Source organism: Oncorhynchus nerka, linkage group LG4 (assembly GCF_034236695.1).
Source record: "Oncorhynchus nerka isolate Pitt River linkage group LG4, Oner_Uvic_2.0, whole genome shotgun sequence".
In the NCBI taxonomy this organism is placed as follows: Eukaryota; Metazoa; Chordata; class Actinopteri; order Salmoniformes; family Salmonidae; genus Oncorhynchus; species Oncorhynchus nerka.
The window spans coordinates 55114943-55135892 of NC_088399.1; the positions used below are offsets into that span (position 1 = coordinate 55114943).

General features: G+C 42.5%; 2 protein-coding genes across 4 annotated transcripts in view; both read left to right on the forward strand.

The window, feature by feature from the left end:
• The first annotated feature begins 768 nt into the window (after positions 1 to 768).
• On the forward strand, positions 769 to 5037 carry LOC115128214 (uncharacterized). The gene is made up of 5 exons (XM_029657870.2): positions 769 to 1025; positions 1898 to 2214; positions 2336 to 2490; positions 2581 to 2725; positions 2847 to 5037. Exons 2-5 carry the CDS (start codon positions 1900 to 1902, stop codon positions 3261 to 3263), a joined length of 1032 nt encoding a protein of 343 aa, XP_029513730.1. The 5' UTR covers positions 769 to 1025; positions 1898 to 1899; the 3' UTR covers positions 3264 to 5037.
• A 1819-nt stretch (positions 5038 to 6856) lies between these two features.
• Positions 6857 to 20950, forward strand: part of LOC115128215 (regulation of nuclear pre-mRNA domain-containing protein 2-like) — a 57557-nt gene continuing 43463 nt past the window's right edge. For all 3 annotated transcript variants that reach the window (XR_003863486.2, XR_003863485.2, XM_029657871.2), the window contains exon 1: positions 6857 to 7222. Coding sequence is in view for 1 of the 3 variants with exons in the window: in XM_029657871.2 (XP_029513731.1) it covers positions 7036 to 7222 (187 nt within the window). In the remaining 2 variants the exon portion in view is untranslated. The remainder of the gene's footprint in view (positions 7223 to 20950) is intronic.

Sequence of the window (20950 nt, forward strand, 5' to 3'; positions counted from 1 at the left end):
GCAAGTGGGGACACCAGACTGGGGATATGGAGAGATTGAATATGTTCCTAAACACTTTGTAAGAACATTGGAGAAGGACCTCCCAATGAAAATGTAATTGCTTGATTAATTAGGCCTGTTCATTTATAGATCAAATTATACATGTTTTAGGAATGGTTGGATCATACAAAAAATATCAATAAATGGAAATGATAGGGAATAATTTATCTACACTAATAAAAAAAGATGCACAAAATTATACATTTTGGGGAGCAATAAGTGCATGGCAGTTTTGGACAAATGCAGAATATGCATGCCTACCCCACTAGAACAACATTGTATTTACTGTCAAGTAGTTGGTCGTCAGCCTAGAACTCTACCATAATCCAGTTATGAATTGTCCCAGTATACATATAGCTTTGGTGCATCAGGCTGGTCCAAGTTGATGACATCAGTTGTTGTCCGGTGTTCTCCACGTGGGGTCGAAACCGTTAGCACCTAGACTAGTGACTAGCCAGTCCTACATTACGATAATCAGCCACACTGTATAACCGGTGTCGTTACTGCCTCGTGTTTTCCTTGTTGACAACTGTAGTATACAGCCACAGCCCTCCACACGTCTCACACGTGTGACAGTGAGAGAGGCGTGACAAGTAACAGTTACTGGCCAATCAGTATTTATGTAGTCACTGTGTGGTTATATTCTCAAGCAATGAGAGCGCTTTGTACCATCTGCCAACCAACCACGGCCGAGCACACAGTTCAGCACGTGCAGCGCATGGTAGCGATTCACATGTTACCCCTCGCTGTACTGAGGACTTTGAAAGGTAAACGGAATCTAAAACGAGGGAAAGGAGGAAACAGTACTGAGACGTTGAGAACAGAGGACTCTACAACTATAGCGCGCCATCAACATCAGTGTTGGTCATTGGTTTTTGAATAAGATCTTCTTACAATTGCAATTGGAGAAGGAATACCGGTTGTTCAACTAGTTATCCATTTGACTGTTTTCTTGAATTGTCTTCGCATCGACTTCATCCTAAAAGGTAATATATATATCATAGGCTATAGACAACTGTAACTTGTGTTTTTCTATACATATCTGCTTCCCCAGATCTATTTTAACTAGCTTTGAACTTTCAACCTGCACTCTTGGCTACAATATTTAAGCCAAAAGTCTAATCATTATTGGTTGTTCCTTAATTAAGTATGCGCTGGTTCAGGATCAGCTTTCCCTGCTCTAGTCTGATCCTTCCATCATGGCTAACGCCTCAAACCTGGAATCAGTTAATGTCTCTACAGTTGTTTCTGTGTATGTTATCTCTATATATAAGCGCTTCATACAGTATAGACTAAAATTGAAAGTAAAAGCATAGCGAGTTTATGAGAAGCATTCAATGAACATACACAACTTTGTAATGCGTGAAACAATGTAGTGTATAAGGCAGCCTCTGTCATTTTGTTTTAGGATAATCAGTTAGTTTGATGTTACAGTGGTCAGATCAGATGTTTGAAATGTAAATAATAGCTGACAAAATCCGAGAGCCATACAGTCAAACCCCACATGACCTTGTACGTCACACCCCCACACAGCACATGTTCACATGTATAGCAAATCAACAGCTGGTGGAGTTTATCCCAAGATCAGTGACTAACAGCATTCCTTCTTGAATATTTATTAGGGGACACACCTACTAGTTTCCTGGAGCATGGTGTGAAAACCACAAATTTGCATTGTTATTGTTTTGTATTCATAGTTTTCAATTTAAATTGTGATAGATATGACTGTCACTTTGTTCACGTTTTTTTGTTCTACATACAGCACTTTTTATAATGCCTAGGTCAGCATTAACTCTACATCAGTTACTCTGAGGTATTTCTGATATTCCTTGTGACTGATCTCTCTCACTTTCTCTAGGGATGCATTTGTTGAGCATGTCCACCAAATGGCCGACCTATGATTCCCGCTCCTCCACACCCAGCTTCCTCCTCAGCGAGAGCGACGTGACTGAGGATGAGGCAGACATTGATGTCTTCACCTCTGAAAGTGAGGGAGATAGCTCAGGGGGTGGCAAGACCTGCTCAGTACCTAGGTTACACTGGTCCATGGCTGGGAGTGGACAAGCAAAATGCTTTCCTCACACCACCGCCTACCCATCCATGATGGCTTCCCCTGGCAGTGCTGTGTTAAGCACAGAGGAGACCATGCAAGGAGACCTGGCCTTCGCTCAGAAAGTGAGTTTTGTTGTTTAATGACTGCTTTGACTGATTTGAAAATACTGAGTTATTGATTTTTGCATCCAGAGACATTATCAGACAGTGGATATGTATGTTTTCTGTTTCCTTTCTCTCCTAGTGTTCAGAGCTGCAAAAGTTTATCAGACCCCTGTTGGAGCTTCTGAATGGACTCAAGACAGGGAGATTTGAGAGAGGTCTTAGCAGTTTCCAGTCGAGCGTTGCCATCGATAGACTTCAGAGGATCCTGGGTATTCTTCAGAAACCTGAAATGGGGTAAGCAAACCAATCCATCTTGTGTATGTCTAGCAAACAGTAATTTATGGCGTAGTTAAAATGTTATTAATGACAGTACTCTTTCCACAGAGAGAAATTCCTCCGCACCCTTCTGCAGGTAGAGATGATGCTGAAGATGTGGTTCCCCCATGTGACCCCTGTCGCTGCCACCCAGAACCCCACACCCAGTCTTCCGCCACGATGGCACCAAAATCAGCTGTGCATGCCAGTCAAGGTGGGTCTCTTACTGCTCTAGTTATCGCTGTTTAATATATAATTGTTATAATGATTCTCACACAATCTATAGTATGTAAGACTTGTATCTCATTTGTTTTTCTTCACTCTTGCTCCATCAGAAGCGCAAGCTTAGCTGGTTGGACTCTGACTTCCCCAATGCCGCCCCACCCAGCTGCAAGCGCCTGCAGCGCGAGGACAACTACCAGGAAATGACCTCACAAGACTCTTGCCCATTGAGCACAGACACCTATTACCCGTCATGTCTGACTGTCAGCAAGAGAAGAAAGGGAAATAAGAGGCTTGAAATTTCACCTTGCTCAGCATGTGGTAGCCCAGCCACACAAGACAGCCGTGTCTCCTCCACCCTCCTGGTCTTTCACTCACATCAGCTCTCCCTCCATGGACATCAGCCACAGAGGTACCACAGCAGGCCTGTAACAGTGAAGACAGAGACAGATATTGCATCAGTGGAAACCCAAAGGAGGGGTCAGTCTATCCCCATATTACTGAGGTCTATGAAACAAGAGCCGGAGTAGAAGATATAAAACTGAATTCGGAAGTCATTGCACCGTTTGACCATCTTTTGTCAGTGTTGGAGAGTTATTTAAAAAAAGAAAAGAAATGTACCTGGGAATATTTTTTTATTTTATTTTTATACTGGTTTGAAACAAGATAATTTTGTATTTCAGAATTATCAACAAAAATACAATCACATGAAATACACTATGCAGAAATATAAAAGAAAGTAACATAGCTCAAGATTTATGGAATACCTTTTAACCTAACATAAACTCAGTTAGTTATGATAAAGTTATCAATAGTAGTGAAGCATAAAACATTGACAATACAATGAAAAACATTACAAGAACCTGTTAATCCTTTAGCGGATCCAGCACAGGGAACAGTGAAATGGGCAGCTGATACAACTGGCACTAAACCTCTGCCAACCAGTGGCAACAAAACCATTGCTTTTATTACACACTCTGCCGAGTCTGTTAGCCACCGTTTAATGTAACTATCGACTAAATCCACCTCAGTGTGAATACTAACAACCGCAGTAGCATGCAACTGGAATGACAGCAACCACGAAGAACTACGAGAGGAGAAATAACAACCGTTAGATTTAAGGTATTACTCATCAAATAGGTCTGCTCGAAAATCCTGGGTGCAGACTAGAGCATATTAATTGGCTTAATGCTTTCTAACTTCATTGGATTATTTTTATTTTTTTGTCAGTTTTGTTATTTTTTTTGTCTGTTTTCTATGGTGTGCCAAAACTATTTTGCACATGAGTATTTTACATTTGATAACAAAGGAAATTGTACCTTATAAATGTTACTATTGTGACGACGCAAAACACAAATCATTTTGAATCTTCTAGGAGTGTTTCTATTGTATTGGGAGAAAATACATAAAAACCTTTCATTAGGTCATTGGGTATTTGAACCACAATGTTTTTGCTTAGCAATTATCATTCATGTTGAATGACTCTATCCCTGGCCACTTTCAGAGAGTCTCTTGAGCTGTAACTACCTAGATGGGGTTAGGGGGAAACCAAGAATAGCTGGATACTGACAACAGTTAAGCCTAATACAAGACAACCGAAACATCATGATCAAAATCAAATCAACATTTTATGAATGTGTGTGGGTTTTGGATGGGAGTGTCAATGTTGTGTATGTGTGAGTCAGTGTTTGTATGTATAGTCTAGTGAGTGTGCGTAGGGTCAGTGCAGATAGTTTGAGTGTCATTAATTGACTATTTAGCAGTCTTATGGCTTGGGGGTGATTTACCATACTGGTAGTATATGTTATTGTTCTTTACCATGCCAAGGAAAGGCCCAGGTAGAGGACAACCGAGAGATCACTGCAGCAGTAAATACAGGTAACTGTTGAGGCAATGCACAACCCTTCCTAAAAACTGTTCAAACAGCCCATTGGGGAGTTGTTTATTTTTATATTTCCTGTGAGGAAATATTGTAATTTCATGTCATTTTTTGGTGTATGTAGGGCCTATGTTTTGCACATTTTCTCTGTTTATCAAAAGAGGACAAATGTTTGGGCTGAGAAGGATATTTTGCTGTTTAATGTTGTCTTCCTTGATTCAATCCATTTCCTTTGCCTCCTCTCTTCCCAACTTTTACTCAAGACCCTCCATCACATTTTTGGGTTGGGCATAATATAATAGTGTTTTGGTTATACACCATGTACTTGTGCTTAATATTTTATATATAATTGTTTCAGACCTAAATTGTTTTTGATAAATTGTACCCTTTTTGCTAAAATAAAGTAATGTTTTTGTTAATCAGAACTTGAACTCTTGTCACATAAATTCAAATGATTGAATTGACTGTTGCCCTGCGACATGAGAATTCATGTAGGCCTCCAGGCTACAGCAAGAAAGAAGGGGTTCTCGACAACCATGACAAAAATCGGACAAAATGGCTTACCAAGAAAAACATTCAAAAGGACTACCGGTAATTCGAGGCAGAAATGAGTTGGCGCACTCAACAAAAAAGGCAGAGATTCATTTCTTATTTGCTCAAGATTTATTCCATTGTTAGGATGAGTACAGGTGACTGATGACAAGCTGGCAGTCACCTGTACTTGTATTACTTTTTTCAGATGAAGACCTCAGCCACCTCTACTCATCCTAACAATGGATTAAAGGGGCAATATGCAGATGCTACAATTAATTTAGAATTTATAAGTTGTATTCGATTCTTGAACAATATAACTTTTCAATGACTCATGGACTTAGTTCAATTGTCACACTCCCATCGGAACCTAAAATATAAGCTTGTTTTACTCCAATGTTAGTAAACATTATAAATGTATACAAACACTGTATACGGTATATTGTTTCAACTGTGGATATGCCCGTTAAAGCCTGAGCAAATATATATTATAACCCACTTGGTTGGAGCCCTGAATGCTAATTGGCTGAAAGCTGTGGTATACCACGAATATGACAAAACATTTATTTTTACAGTTCTAATTATGTTGGTAACCAGTTGATAATAGTAATAAGTCACCTTGGGAGTTTGTGGTATATGGCCAATATACAATGGCTAAGGGCTGTATCCAGGCACGTTGCGTCTAGTCTAACCGTCCTTAGCCGTGGTATGGTATATTGGCCATATACCACACCCTCGGGCCTTATTGCTTAAGTATCCAGCTGCAGTCCTATAGCATGGCCTGTCACCAAAAGTGGCCTTTCACAAAAAACTTATACTATTACCTATACCATCTCCTTTCCTTTCCTCCTTTCCTCCTTTCCCTTCCTAGCTGAATTTCCTCCTTTCCTTTCCTAGCTCCTTTCTGATTTTCAATTCCTCCTTTCCTAGCTGCCTTTCCTTTCCTCTTTTCCTAGCTTCCTTTCCTAGTCAATTTTCTTCTTTCCTAACTCCCTTTTTTCATTTCCTAGATCCCTTTTCCTATATAAATGTTGTTCCTTTCCTAACTCCCTTTCCTAGCTGCCTTTCCTTTCCTCTTCTCCTAGCCTCCTTTCCATCTTTCTTTTCCATCTAGCTCATTTTCCTCCTTTCCTAGCTCCCTTTCCTTTCCTAACGTTTTGATTGGATTTTAAACACAATACAACCACACGTGGATACAGTACAATGCCTTTAAAATCATCGAGGATGACACTTGGTCCTCTTGAAAATAAATTAAAACAAAATATACACAAGATTATAGCATAAAAACAAAATACTAGGAAAAGAGGAAAAGAGCTAGGAAAAGAGGAAAGGAAGCTAGGAATGGAACAAGTCATATGCAGTTAGGAGAGGATAGGTGGGAAGGGAGCTAGGAAAGCAAAGGAGGGGAGGAAAGGAAGAAAAGGGATCAAGCAAAGCATGCTAGATTTAAAAAAAAAAGGAAGATAGGAAAGAAGGAAATGGAGCTAGGATAGGAGGAAAGGAAAGGGAGTTAGGAAAGTGATCTTGGAATGTAAAGGAGGGGAAGAAAGAAAGATGCATGATTTTAGTGACAGGCCATGCTGAGCTGCAGCTATTTAGCCACATAGTGGCGCTACATTCACATTAAATCGTCTGTTTTGAATGAGTTTTCTAGTAACGACCAACCAACTCTATAATAATTACATTCCTTTGTTGCACAAGTTGTTGAAATAAAACCAATGACATGATATACCTACTCGTTAGCAAATACAGTAATAACTGAATGTACTGTTAAAACAATGACAATTTACTAATGTGTACAGCACCATACCGCACAAGTGCACTCTTGACTAGGTTGATCACAACGCGCGACAGGCAAGAACCAGCTAGCTTGTCAGTGCAAGGCCTGGAAAATGGCTGCAGGATCTGGCGCGTCAAGCGGTCACGGTCCGCCTGCGGCCCTTGAGTCAACTTTGGACCGACGGTTTCAAGGAGTGTCGAACACAATGGAATCAATTCAAGGACTATCAAATTGGTGTATCGAGAACAAGAAATACCACAGTCTTATCGTGCGTTACTGGATGAAATGGTTGAGGAAATGTGAGTTGCTAATCTTAGCTAGCTAACGTTAGCTGGTTTGCCTGGCTAGCTTAGCCTACTTTAGCTAGATAACTGTTAGCTATTTTTTAGTTAAGCCGGGTGCGCGCAAAGTAGTACCCTGGAGCTTCTTAGTAAGCTAGGTAAATGCTGCCTTGCTAGCTAGGACTTGGAGTCCCAGCAAGACAATGCTGTCACTACAAGCTGTTGACATCTAACTAGCAAATGTTTGTTACAACGTATCTGGTCAGTAGTTGGCAAACAATGGCTTTAGTGAACGAGTATTTTCCGCATAGATGTAACGTTAGTGCAAAGCTGTTCGCTATAAATCCTACCCTGGAATAGGTTCTCCTGTTCAGACATTCATTGAAGCCATTGCCATCCCTGTTTTTTGTCTGGATGGATGGATGGCTACCTTTCTCTGTTCTTAGTGGTCTTGATGGGATGAAATTAGAATCACAATCATCAGTTTGATTTAGAAGATGTGTCCAAAACAGTAAAATAATCAAGATACATGTTAGCCATTTCTCGAGCTAGTTAATTAACTAGTTAGCCTAGCTACATGTTTATAAAAGTTACTAAGTGGTAACGTAACAAGTCGAACACTAGTTAACGATATTGATGTTATTGCTACTGTAACTTACTGTTTACTACATAGTAGTTATTACACACCAAACATAGGAATGTGTGAGGAGCAGACATGAGTAGGCTAACCTCTCATTTTGGGAGCTTCAGGTGTTGTAGGCCTATGGGGAGTGTATAATGCTTGTGTATAGTACTAGCAATTATTATTGCCAATAATTGAAGATGCCTGGATGTATTGTGTTCTCCCAGAAACTGAAACACGCTGTGCTGCTGCTATAAAGCCCAAGTGAAGGTATCATAAAACCTAGCGGTCAAACAGGGAAATGTTTCAAATCGTTTTTTCCACCATTCATTTTTCCCATAGGGGATTTTAGAAACACTTAAAATAAGGACTGTGTTTCGTGTAGGCTTACCCTGGCGTAACGTTTTGATAAGCATGTAAATCTCTTGGACAAGGTGACATTTGTCAATATATTCTTCTCTATTTACTCTCTGATTTGAATAGCTAACTAACATTAAAGTAGACATAATGCAAAACTACAAGTCCCTGCAAGCTCATATCTAGCTAAATACATTTACCCAACTATTCATTAGTAACTACATTTAGCTAGCATTAGATAGTTAATCGAGAGAGTCTTGTCCATATCATGGCATTTGGAGTTCTTTATGAGTTCTCCACATTAGCAGCTAATTAGCGTTGCATTTTAGTGGGGTAAATGCAGGCAAATATATTGATAAAAGTCACCTTGTCCTAGAGAGATTTACACGGTTATCAAAACATCACGCTAGTGTAAGCCTACACGAAACATAGCCTTTATTTGAAGTGATTCTAAAATCCCCTATGGGAAAAATGAATGGTGAAAAAATGATTGGAAACATTTTTCTGTTTAACCGCTAGGTTTTATTGGGTATTATGACTCATACTGTGGTATTATATATGTTTTCCTCTGCATTTTTGTTAATGAGCTTTGGTAGTCCATATTGATAATTTCAATATGTGCTGTGTTTTAGAAACCACATGTGATTATTGTTGTAGTACTGCTAAAGTATACCTAACTGTAAATTACTGTTTGATGCTGCTCATGTTTTAGTCCTTAAAGTGGCCAACAGCAGTTGCAACAATAACAAAGCAATCTCCATGCCTATGTTTCTGTAAAAAGCTGAGAGATGGGGCTGGAGAAATGTAACCACTATCAAATGCATAGACAAAGCTAAGGATGCAAATACTCACAATCCATGATATCAAAATTATAGTTTCAACTACAGTACCAGTCAAAAGTTTGTACACACATACTCATTCAAGTTTTTTTTTTTATTTTCTACATTGTAGAATAATAGGGAAGACATCAAAACTATGAAATAACACATATGGCATCATGTAGTAACCAAAAAAGTGTTTAATAAATCAAAATATATATTATATTTGAGATTCTTCAAAGTAGCCACCCTTTGCCTTTATGACAGCTTTAAACACTCTTGACATTCTCTAAACCAGTTTCATGAATAATGCTTTTCCAACAGTCTTGAAGGAGTTCCCACATATGCTGAGCACTTGTTGGCTGCTTTTCCTTCACTCTGCGGTCCAACTCATCCCAAACCATCTCAATTGGGTTGAGGTCTGGTGATTGTGGAGGGAGGCCAGGTCATCTGATGCAGCACTCTATCACTCTTCTTCTTGGTCAAATAGCCCTTACATGCTGACCACACCGCTCGCATCGCGTGTGGGAGCGTTGCAACATAAATGTACACATACATGTTATTCAATCATTGCAACCAAACTGCTCGTGCGCCTCAGCGAGCATCTGCGTGGCCATGAGATAAAATAGAAATTGGTTCTATTTGTGACGCTCAACACGCTGCAAGTCTGCCTCTCCCATCTCCTCATTGATTTTTCGAAGCATATACCCACTTGGGAGATTGAAAAATGAACTGACGTCCACACTCCAGTCGGTTGTGGTAATAAAGTTGGTAACACCGTAAAGTTGGTTGCGAACCGCCATATAAAGTCCAAATAAGTAAAAAAGAAGCCTGAGGAAGGAGGAGAGATGACATAACGGTAAACCAAATTCCTTTCTCATCTGTGGATTAATTGTCAGGGTAAAGGACATTGTGTATTTCAGGTAAAATAACAACCCAATGTTTATATCCCAGGATAAATTAGCTAGCATCAGCAAGGTAGATAGCTTAATTGCCATGAATGTTTAATGCTTTTCGACCTGTCCCCAAATGAATATAATTGGTTCAGAGTTTGTTTTGATATTTCAAGCTGCGTGTCCTGATCGTGTCTGGTGTGTGGGGTACAAAATCAACATGCGTGTGATGGCGCACGCGTGCGTCAGGTTTGGTCAGTATGTTACACAGCCTGGAGGTGTGTTGCGTCATTGTCCTGTTGAAAAACAAATTAAAGTCCCCCTAAGCGCAAACCAGATGGGATGGCATTCATTGCAGAATGCTGTGGTATCCATGCTCGTTAAGTGTGCCTTGAATTCTAAATAAATTACTACATATTCGTCCACCAGCAGAGCACCCCGACACCATCACACCTCCTCCTCCATGCTTCACGGTGGGAACCACACATGCGATCATCCGTTTTCCTGCTAAGCGTCTCACAAAGGCACAGCGGTTGGAACCAAAAATATTACATTTGGACTCATCACACCAAAGGACAGATTGCCACCTGTCTAATGTCCATTGCTTGTGTTTCTTGGCCCAAGCAAGTCTCTTCTTCTTATTGGTGTCCTTTAGTAGTGGTTTCTTTGCAGCAATTCAACCATGAAGGCCTGATTCATGCCGTCTCCGAACAGTCTCTGAACAGTTGATGTGTCTGTTACTTGAACTCAGTGAAGCATTTATTTGGGCTGCAAGTTTTAAGGTTTGTAGCAGCAGCGGTAACTCTGGGTCTTCCTTTCCTGTGGCGGTCCTCATGAGAGCCAGTTTCATCACAGCGCTTGATGGTTTTTGTGACTGAACTTTAAGAAACTTTCAAAGTTATTGAAATTTTCAAGATTGACTGATCTCCATGTCTTTAGTAGTGGTTTCCTTGCAGCAATTCGACCATAAAGGCTTTAAAAGTTACAGAAATTTTCCAGATTGACTGACCTTCATATCTTAAAGTAATGATGGACTGTCGTTTCTCTTTTCTTATTTGAGCTGTTCTTGCCATAATATGGACTTGGTCTTTTACCAAACAGGGCTATCTTCTGTATACCCCCCTACCTTGTCACAACACAACTGATTGGCTCAAATGCATTAAGAAGGAAATAAATTCCACAAATGATCTTTTTACAATGCACACCAGTTAATTGAAATGCATTCCAGGTGACAACCTCATGAAGCTGTTTGAGAGAATGCCAAGAGTGTGCAAAGCTGTCATCAAGGTAAAGGATGGCTACTTAGAATCTCAAATATAAAATATATTCAGATTTGTTCAACACTTTTTTAAAATTAATACATGATTCCATATGTGTTATTTCATAGTTGTGCTGTTTTCACTATTATTCGACAATGTAGAAAATAGTAAAAATTAAGAAAAACCCCTGAATGAGTAGGCGTGTCCAAACCTTTGACTGGTATTGTATGTTTTGAAGATGTATAGTGTTTGAGCTTATTGGAGCTTATATAGGTTATATTCTTCCAGAGTCAATGGATAGGCCTATATATCATGAATTTATAAGTCCCAAAATGGATGTAACAACTGCAGATTGCCCTTTTTAAGGTAATTTTCCGTGAGTGGGAAATGCAGTGATTGTGGTGAAAGAGAGCGGGGAGTGAGAGTGAAAGGCTGGGGGGAAACAATGACATACCTGATAATATTGAAATATGTTGTTGGTTGTGAAGGATCCAATGGATGGGTTGGGTCATTATGCTTCATATTTGTCCACATTACTGCACCTTTGTCAATGCTTATATGACTTCTATTCATGCACCGAACTGTACTACACATGCACTATGTTCAAGTATCACTGAAATTCAATGATTGAATTTTCAGTCAGGTGGCAGGCCTCGTGTTTGCAGTGTCAGATGTGACTTTCATTGCTGTGTAATAGCCTAATTAGGCTTATTCTGTGTACGTTGTTGTAAAACAAATGCTGATGGAACCTCAATCGACAGTGATGGGCTTTTATTACGCTGAGTGATCATCCATAGGCTACACTGAAGGGCCAAGCAACAGCTGAGATGTACTAAAGGTGTATTGCCATGCAGCTTGGTGAACGGGTCCATTTACATGATGCCTTTACAGAGCTAGTTTAGGAACAAGTGGTTGCTTTGGAGGCAGAGCTCTCTTGGGTTTTTCAGAAAACCATGACTGTTTGCTGGTGCTCTAGTGTGAGCCCCTGCCTTTCAGCACCAGAAGCTGATGTAGGATATGCTTAAAAATGGTATGATGTAGGCCTTAAGTAGAGGTCAAACGATTATGATTTTTCAACGTCGATACCGATTATTGGAGGACCAAAAAAAGCCGATGCAGATTTTATATATATTTGTAATAATGACAATTACTGAATGAACACTTATTTTAACTTAATATATCAATAAAATCAATTTAGTAACAAATAATAAAACATGTTCAATTTGGTTTAAATAATGCAAAAACAAAGTGTTGGAGAAGAAAGTATAATTGCAATATGTGCCATGTAAAAAAGCTAACGTTTATGTTCTTTGCTCAGAACATATGAAAGGTGGTGGTTCCTTTAAACATGAGTCTTCAATATTCCCAGGTGAGAAGTTTTAGGTTGTAGTTATAGGAATTATAGGACTATATCTCTCTCTACCATTTGTATTTCATATACATTTGGCTATTGGATGTTCTTATAGGCACTATAGTATTGCCAGTGTAACAGTATAGCTTCCGTCCCTCTCCTCGCCCCTACCTGGGCTCGAACCAGGGACACATCGACAACAGCTATCCTCGAAGCATCGTTACCCATCGCTCCACAAAAGCCGCGGCAAGGGGAACAACTACTTCAAGGTCTCAGAGCGAGTGGTGTCACCGATTGAAACGCTATTAGCGCGCACCCCGCTAACTAGCTAGCCATTTCCCATTGGTTACACCAGCCTAATCTCGGGAGTTGATAGGCTTAAAAGTCATAAACAGCTCAATGCTTGAAGCACAGCGAAGAGTTGCTGGCAAATGCACGAAAGTGCTGTTTGAATGAATGTTTACGAGCCTGCTGCTGCTTAACACCGCCCAGTCCGACTTCTCTATCAAATATCAAATCATAGACTTAATTATAACATAATAACACAAAGAAATTTGAGCCTTATAGGTCATGAAGGGCAAGTTTGTTTTTCATGGCCCATTTCCCCGGGTGGGTGAAGATTTCACTTAAGGACTGATGATCTAAAATGTACAAATTTCACCCACCTGGGGCACTGGGCCATGCAAAACGAACTTGCCCAATGTAGGCCTGAAACCTTCTTAGAGTTAGTGTCTGCCTTTTATGGTGTGACATCAGAATAACCGTCTTTATTATGTAGGCTAATGGTGGTTAACTGCCTACCTCTTTAGCCTATATGACTTTCGAACAACTGTGTTGGTGATGTTATAGTGCAGGGGTGTCAAACTCATTCCATGCAGGGCCTAGTGTTGGCAGGTTTTTGTTTTTTCCTTTCAATTAAGCCCTAGGCAACCAGCTATGGGGAGTTCTTTATTAATTAGGGACCTTAATTCATCAATCAAGTACAAGGGATGAGTGAAAACCCGCAGACATTATCTAGTTAAGCAAAGGTGTCATTTAGCTTGCTTCATCAGAGCAATTGCTGTGTAGGCTTTTGGAAAGGGCTTGACATCGGCAAGTTTTCACCCTGGTAAAGTTGTCAGTATGACTACTGTCATCACCACTAAACACTGAGTGTACAAAACATTAAGAACACCTGACAGATTGACCAGGTGAATTGAGTTGAAAGCTATGATCCCTTATTGATGTCACTTGTTAAATCCACTTCAATCAGTGGAGACAAAGGGGAGGAGACAACTTTTACAAAGGATTTTTAAGCCTTGAGACAATTGAGACATGGATTGTGTATGTGTGCCATTCAATGGGTGAATCAATACTAGGAGGGTGTTTAATGTTTTGTATACTGTTTATCCCCTGAAAGTTAGCTAGTTAACTAGCTAGCCATATTGACGTGATCAGTTATTAGCTAGTTAGCCAATTTGACGTGGTCCACGAATCATGTCTGTCAGCAGCAATCGTGATTAAACACTGTTGAAAAGGGGATACTGTTAGCTTACTTTGCTAGGTAGGCAGGCCTATGTTGGTTGGAGAAAAAAGTATGTTAGGTCTACTTACCACTATGTTTAGCCAACTGTACAAAGTTTCTACCGGTAGCTTGCAAATGCACTGTTAGCTGATAATGTTTCATCGGCAAATGCTTCTGCTGCTTGACAGGCAGAGCCCACAAAGGATGGGGAAATGAACCTAAACCACTCATACTTGTCTGGTATAGTTCACTTTTATATCACTCAAATATCCAATTAATGGTGGCCAATATTGAGAGATATTGTAAGGCTACTCTAACGTATCTGAAAGTACATGATCAATTGATGTTTACTGATCATGAAAAGCATGCAGTTACCTGCTGTTTAACTCTGATAGAGATAAATGTGCGCAATTGTTTTGCATGGAATAATCAGAAATGTGTAGTTCTGACTAAGCTCTTCAAGAGGTGATATTACAATAAATAAACAAATGTATTTATAAAGCCCTTCGTACATCAGCTGATATCTCAAAGTGCTGTACAGAAACCCAGCCTAAAACCCCAAACAGCAAGCAATGCAGGTGTAGAAGCACGGTGGCTAGGAAAAACTCCCTAGAAAGGCCAAAACCTAGGAAGAAACCTAGAGAGGAACCAGGCTATGTGGGGTGGCCAGTCCTCTTCTGGCTGTGCCGGGTGGAGATTATAACAGAACATGGCCAAGATGTTCAAATGTTCATAAATGACCAGCATGGTCGAATAATAATAAGGCAGAACAGTTGAAACTGTGCAGGTGTTGTTACACATGGTCTGCCTGAAAAAAGGATGTTTCTTTTTTTGCAGAGTTTATGAAATAACTACTGGAGTTAGGTGCAGGTACAGCTCACTAGCGCAAAAATAATATTGTGAAATTGTCAAATATCATAAATTTTTTTTGATATATAACTATCAACCCCCCCTCCTCCCCTAAAGCAGGGCTTTATAATGTTACTGGACAGGCTCAAGCATCGTTGATCACCGCCGTTGATCACCGCCTTTCAAATTGTGTTGCATTATTGGTATAAAAATTGTCCGACTTGCGACTACTACACGTCAACTGCATGAGCTTTACCAAAATCGATGCATCTCACCAAATGCACCATGCAGCCATGACCTGCATTGTGGGAGGTACCGTTTGTTAACCACTCATTAAGGTGTCCAAAGAAGTGGCTGAAACAGGAACCAACTTTGCCATGATTCTAAACAGTCCCTCCAGGATTTCACAGACATTTTTTGTGATATGTGCAGGCAAAAATGCTTGATTTTGCTGCTTCAATTCTGACATTTTGTATATTTTTTTCACCTTTATTTAACCAGGTAGGCAAGTTGAGAACAAGTTCTCATTTACAATTGCGACCTGGCCAAGATAAAGCAAAGCAGTTCGACACATACAACGACACAGAGTTACACATGGAGTAAAACAAACATACAGTCAATAATACAGTATAAACAAGTCTATATACGATGTGAGCAAATGAGGTGAGATAAAGGCAAAAAAAGGCCATGGTGGCAAAGTAAATACAATATAGCAAGTAAAACACTGGAATGGTAGATTTGCAGTGGAATAATGTGCAAAGTAGAAATAAAAAATAATGGGGTGCAAAGGAACAAAATAAATAAATAAAATAAATACAGTAGGGAAAGAGGTAGTTGTTTGGGCTAAATTGTAGGTGGGCTATGTACAGGTGCAGTAATCTGTGAGCTGCTCTGGCAGTTGGTGCTTAAAGCTAGTGAGAGAGATAAGTGTTTCCAGTTTCAGAGATTTTTGTAGTTCGTTCCAGTCATTGGCAGCAGAGAACTGGAAGGAGAGGCGGCCAAAGAAAAAAATGGTTTTGGGGTTGACCAGAGAGATATACCTGCTGGAGCGCGTGCTCCAGGTGGGTGATGCTATGGTGACCAGCGAGCTGAGATAAGGGGGGACTTTACCTAGCAGGGTCTTGTAAATGACATGGAGCCAGTGGGTTTGGCGACGAGTATGAAGCGAGGGCCAGCCAACGAGAGCATACAGGTCGCAATGGTGGGTAGTATATGGGACTTTGGTGACAAAACGGATTGCACTGTGATAGACTGCATCCAATTGGTTGAGTAGGGTATTGGAGGCTATTTTGTAAATGACATCGCCGAAGTCGAGGATTGGTAGGATGGTCAGTTTTACAAGGGTATGTTTGGCAGCATGAGTGAAGGATGCTTTGTTGCGAAATAGGAAGCCAATTCTAGATTTAACTTTGGATTGGAGATGTTTGATGTGGGTCTGGAAGGAGAGTTTACAGTCTAACCAGACACCTAGATATTTGGCAGCAATCAGTTGAAGAGCATGCATTTAGTTTTACTTGTATTTAAGAGCAATTGGAGGCCACGGAAGGAGAGTTGTATGACATTGAAGCTTGCCTGGAGGGTTGTTAACACAGTGTCCAAAGAAGGGCCAGAAGTATACAGAATGGTGTCGTCTGCGTAGAGGTGGATCAGAGACTCACCAGCAGCAAGAGCGACATCATTGATGTATACAGAGAAGAGAGTCGGTCCAAGAATTGAACCCTGTGGCACCCCCATAGAGACTGCCAGAGGTCCGGACAGCAGACCCTCCGATTTGACAAACTGAACTCTATCAGAGAAGTAGTTAGTGAACCAGGCGAGGCAATCATTTGAGAAACCAAGGCTGTCGAGTCTGCCGATGAGGATGTGGTGATTGACAGAGTCGAAAGCCTTGGCCAGATCAATGAATACGGCTGCACAGTAATGTTTGTTATCGATGGCGGTTAAGATATCGTTTAGGGCCTTGAGCGTGGCTGAGGTGCACCCATGACCAGCTCTGAAACCAGATTGCATAGCAGAGAAGGTATGGTGAGATTCGAAATGGTCGGTAATCTGTTTGTTGACTTGGCTTTCGAAGACCTTAGAAAGGCAGGGTAGGATAGATATAGGTCTGTAGCAGTTTGGGTCAAGAGTGTCCCCCCCTTTGAAGAGGGGGATGACCGCAGCTGCTTTTCAATTTTTGGGAATCTCAGACGACACGAAAGAGAGGTTGAACAGGCTAGTAATAGGGGTGGTAACAATTTCGGCAGATCATTTTAGAAAGAAAGGGTCCAGATTGTCTAGCCCGGCTGATTTGTAGGGGTCCAGATTTTGCAGCTCTTTCAGAACATCAGCTGACTGGATTTGGGAGAAGGAGAAATGAGGAAGGCTTGGGCGAGTTGCTGTGGGGGTGCAGTGCTGTTGATCGGGGTAGTGGTAGCCAGGTGGAAAGCATGGCCAGCCGTAGAAAAATGCTTGTTGAAATTCTCAATTATAGTGGATTTATCAGTGGTGACAGTGTTTCCTATCTTCAGTGCAGTGGGCAGCTGGGAGGAGGTGTTCTTATTCTCCATGGACTTTACAGTGTCCCAGAACTTTTTTCTGCTTGAAAAGCTAGCCTTGGCTTTTCTAACTGCCTGTGTATAATGGTTTCTAGCTTCCCTGAACAGCTGCATATCACGGGGGCTGTTCGATGCTAATGCAGAACGCCATGGGATGTTTTTGTGTTGGTTAAGGGCAGTCAGGTCTGGGGAGAACCAAGGGCTATATCTGTTCCTGGTTCTAAATTTCTTGAATGGGACATGCTTATTTAAGATGGTTAGGAAGGCATTCAAAAAAAATAACCAGGCATCCTCTATTGACGGGATGAGATCAATATCCTTCCAGGATACCCCGGCCAGGTCGATTAGAAAGGTCTGCTCGCTGAAGTGTTTCAGGGAGTGTTTGACAGTGATGAATGGAGGTCGTTTGACGGCTGACCCATTACGGATGCAGGCAATGAGGCAGTGATCGCTGAGATCTTGGTTGAAGACAGCAGAGGTGTATTTAGAGGGCAAGTTGGTTAGGATGATATCTATGAGGGTGCCCGTGTTTAAGGCTTTGGGGAGGTACCTGGTAGGTTCATTGATAATTTGTGTGAGATTGAGTGCATCAATCTTAGGTTGTAGGATGGCTGGGGTGTTAAGCATGTTCCAGTTTAGGTCGCCTAGCAGCACGAGCTCTGAAGATAGATGGGGGGCAATCAGTTCACATATGGTGTCCAGAGCACAGCTGGGGGCAGAGGGTGGTCTATAGCAGGCGGCAACGGTGAGAGACTTGTTTTTAGAGAGGTGGATTTTTAAAAGTAGAAGTTCAAAATGTTTGGGCACATACCTGGATAGTAGGACAGAACTCAGCAGGCTATCTTTGCAGTAGATTGCAACACCGCCCCCTTTGGCAGTTCTATCTTGTCTGAAAATGTTGTAGTTTGGGATGAAAATGTCAGAATTTTTGGTGGTCTTCCTAAGCCAGGATTCAGACACGGCTAGAACATCCGGGTTGGCAGTGTGCTAAAGCAGTGAATAAAACAAACTTAGGGGGGAGGCTTCTAATGTTAACATGCATGAAACCAAGGCTATTACGGTTACAGAAGTCATCAAAAGAGAGCGCCTGGTGAATAGGAGTGGAGCTAGGCACTGCAGGGCCTGGATTCACCTCTACATCATTACATTACATTACATTTAAGTCATTTAGCAGACGCTCTTATCCAGAGCGACTTACAAATTGGTGCGTTCACCTTATGACATCCAGTGGAACAGCCACTTTACAATAGTGCATCTAAATCTTTTAAGGGGAGGGGGGGTGAGAAGGATTACTTTATCCTATCCTAGGTATTCCTTAAAGAGGTGGGGTTTCAGGTGTCTCCGGAAGGTGGTGATTGACTCCGCTGTCCTGGCGTCGTGAGGGAGTTTGTTCCACCATTGGGGGGCCAGAGCAGCGAACAGGGCTGAGCGGGAACTGTACTTCCTCAGTGGTAGGGAGGCGAGCAGGCCAGAGGTGGATGAACGCAGTGCCCTTGTTTGGGTGTAGGGCCTGATCAGAGCCTGGAGGTACTGAGGTGCCGTTCCCCTCACAGCTCCGTAGGCAAGCACCATGGTCTTGTAGCGGATGCGAGCTTCAACTGGAAGCCAGTGGAGGGAGCGGAGGAGCGGGGTGACGTGAGAGAACTTGGGAAGGTTGAACACCAGACGGGCTGCGGCGTTCTGGATGAGTTGTAGGGGTTTAATGGCACAGGCAGGGAGCCCAGCCAACAGCGAGTTGCAGTAATCCAGACGGGAGATGACAAGTGCCTGGATTAGGACCTGCGCCGCTTCCTGTGTGAGGCAGGGTCGTACTCTGCGGATGTTGTAGAGCATGAACCTACAGGAACGGGCCACCGCCTTGATGTTAGTTGAGAACGACAGGGTGTTGTCCAGGATCACGCCAAGGTTCTTAGCGCTCTGGGAGGAGGACACAATGGAGTTGTCAACCGTGATGGTGAGATCATGGAACGGGCAGTCCTTCCCGGGAGGAAGAGCAGCTCCGTCTTGCCGAGGTTCAGCTTGAGGTGGTGATCCGTCATCCACACTGATATGTCTGCCAGACATGCAGAGATGCGATTCGCCACCTGGTCATCAGAAGGGGAAAGGAGAAGATTAATTGTGTGTCGTCTGCATAGCAATGATAGGAGAGACCATGTGAGGTTATGACAGAGCCAAGTGACTTGGTGTATAGCGAGAATAGGAGAGGGCCTAGAACAGAGCCCTGGGGGACGCCAGTGGTGAGAGCGCGTGGTGAGGAGACAGATTCTCGCCACGCCACCTGGTAGGAGCGACCTGTCAGGTAGGACGCAATCCAAGCGTGGGCCGCGCCGGAGATGCCCAACTCGGAGAGGGTGGAGAGGAGGATCTGATGGTTCACAGTATCGAAGGCAGCCGATAGGTCTAGAAGGATGAGAGCAGAGGAGAGAGAGTTAGCTTTAGCAGTGCGGAGCGCCTCCGTGATACAGAGAAGAGCAGTCTCAGTTGAATGACTAGTCTTGAAACCTGACTGATTTGGATCAAGAAGGTCATTCTGAGAGAGATAGCGGGAGAGCTGGCCAAGGACGGCACGTTCAAGAGTTTTGGAGAGAAAAGAAAGAAGGGATACTGGTCTGTAGTTGTTGACATCGGAGGGATCGAGTGTAGGTTTTTTCAGAAGGGGTGCAACTCTCGCTCTCTTGAAGACGGAAGGGACATAGCCAGCGGTCAGGGATGAGTTGATGAGCGAGGTGAGGTAAGGGAGAAGGTCTCCGGAAATGGTCTGGAGAAGAGAGGAGGGGATAGGGTCAAGCGGGCAGGTTGTTGGGCGGCCGGCCGTCACAAGACGCGAGTTTTCATCTGGAGAGAGAGGGGAGAAAGAGGTCAGAGCACAGGGTAGGGCAGTGTGAGCAGAACCAGCGGTGTCGTTTGACTTAGCAAACGAGGATCAGATGTCGTCGACCTTCTTTTCAAAATGGTTGACGAAGTCATCTGCAGAGAGGGAGGAGGGAGGGGGGATGAGGATTCAGGAGGGAGGAGAAGGTGGCAAAGAGCTTCCTAGGGTTAGAGGCAGATGCTTGGAATTTAGAGTGGTAGAAAGTGGCTTTAGCAGCAGAGACAGAAGAGGAAAATGTAGAGAGGAGGGAGTGAAAGGATGCCAGGTCCGCAGGGAGGCGAGTTTTCCTCCATTTCCGCTCGGCTGCCCGGAGCCTTGTTCTGTGAGCTCGCAATGAGTCGTCGAGCCACGGAGCGGGAGGGGAGGACCGAGCCGGCCTGGAGGATAGGGGACATAGAGAGTCAAAGGATGCAGAAAGGGAGGAGAGGAGGGTTGAGGAGGCAGAATCAGGAGATAGGTTGGAGAAGGTTTGAGCAGAGGGAAGAGATGATAGGATGGAAGAGGAGAGAGTAGCGGGGGAGAGAGAGCGAAGGTTGGGACGGCGCGATACCATCCGAGTAGGGGCAGTGTGGGAAGTGTTGGATGAGAGCGAGAGGGAAAAGGATACAAGGTAGTGGTCGGAGACTTGGAGGGGAGTTGCAATGAGGTTAGTGGAAGAACAGCATCTAGTAAAGATGAGGTCGA

Excerpts from the sequence above, each read along its gene's own strand:
- LOC115128214 (XM_029657870.2), top strand. The coding sequence starts at position 1,900 with ATGCATTTGTTGAGCATGTCCACCAAATGGCCGACCTATGATTCCCGC. Across the intron at positions 2,215-2,335 it reads ACCTGGCCTTCGCTCAGAAA|TGTTCAGAGCTGCAAAAGTT; the intron begins GTGAGTTTTGTT and ends TTTCTCTCCTAG. Across the intron at positions 2,726-2,846 it reads AGCTGTGCATGCCAGTCAAG|AAGCGCAAGCTTAGCTGGTT; the intron begins GTGGGTCTCTTA and ends TTGCTCCATCAG.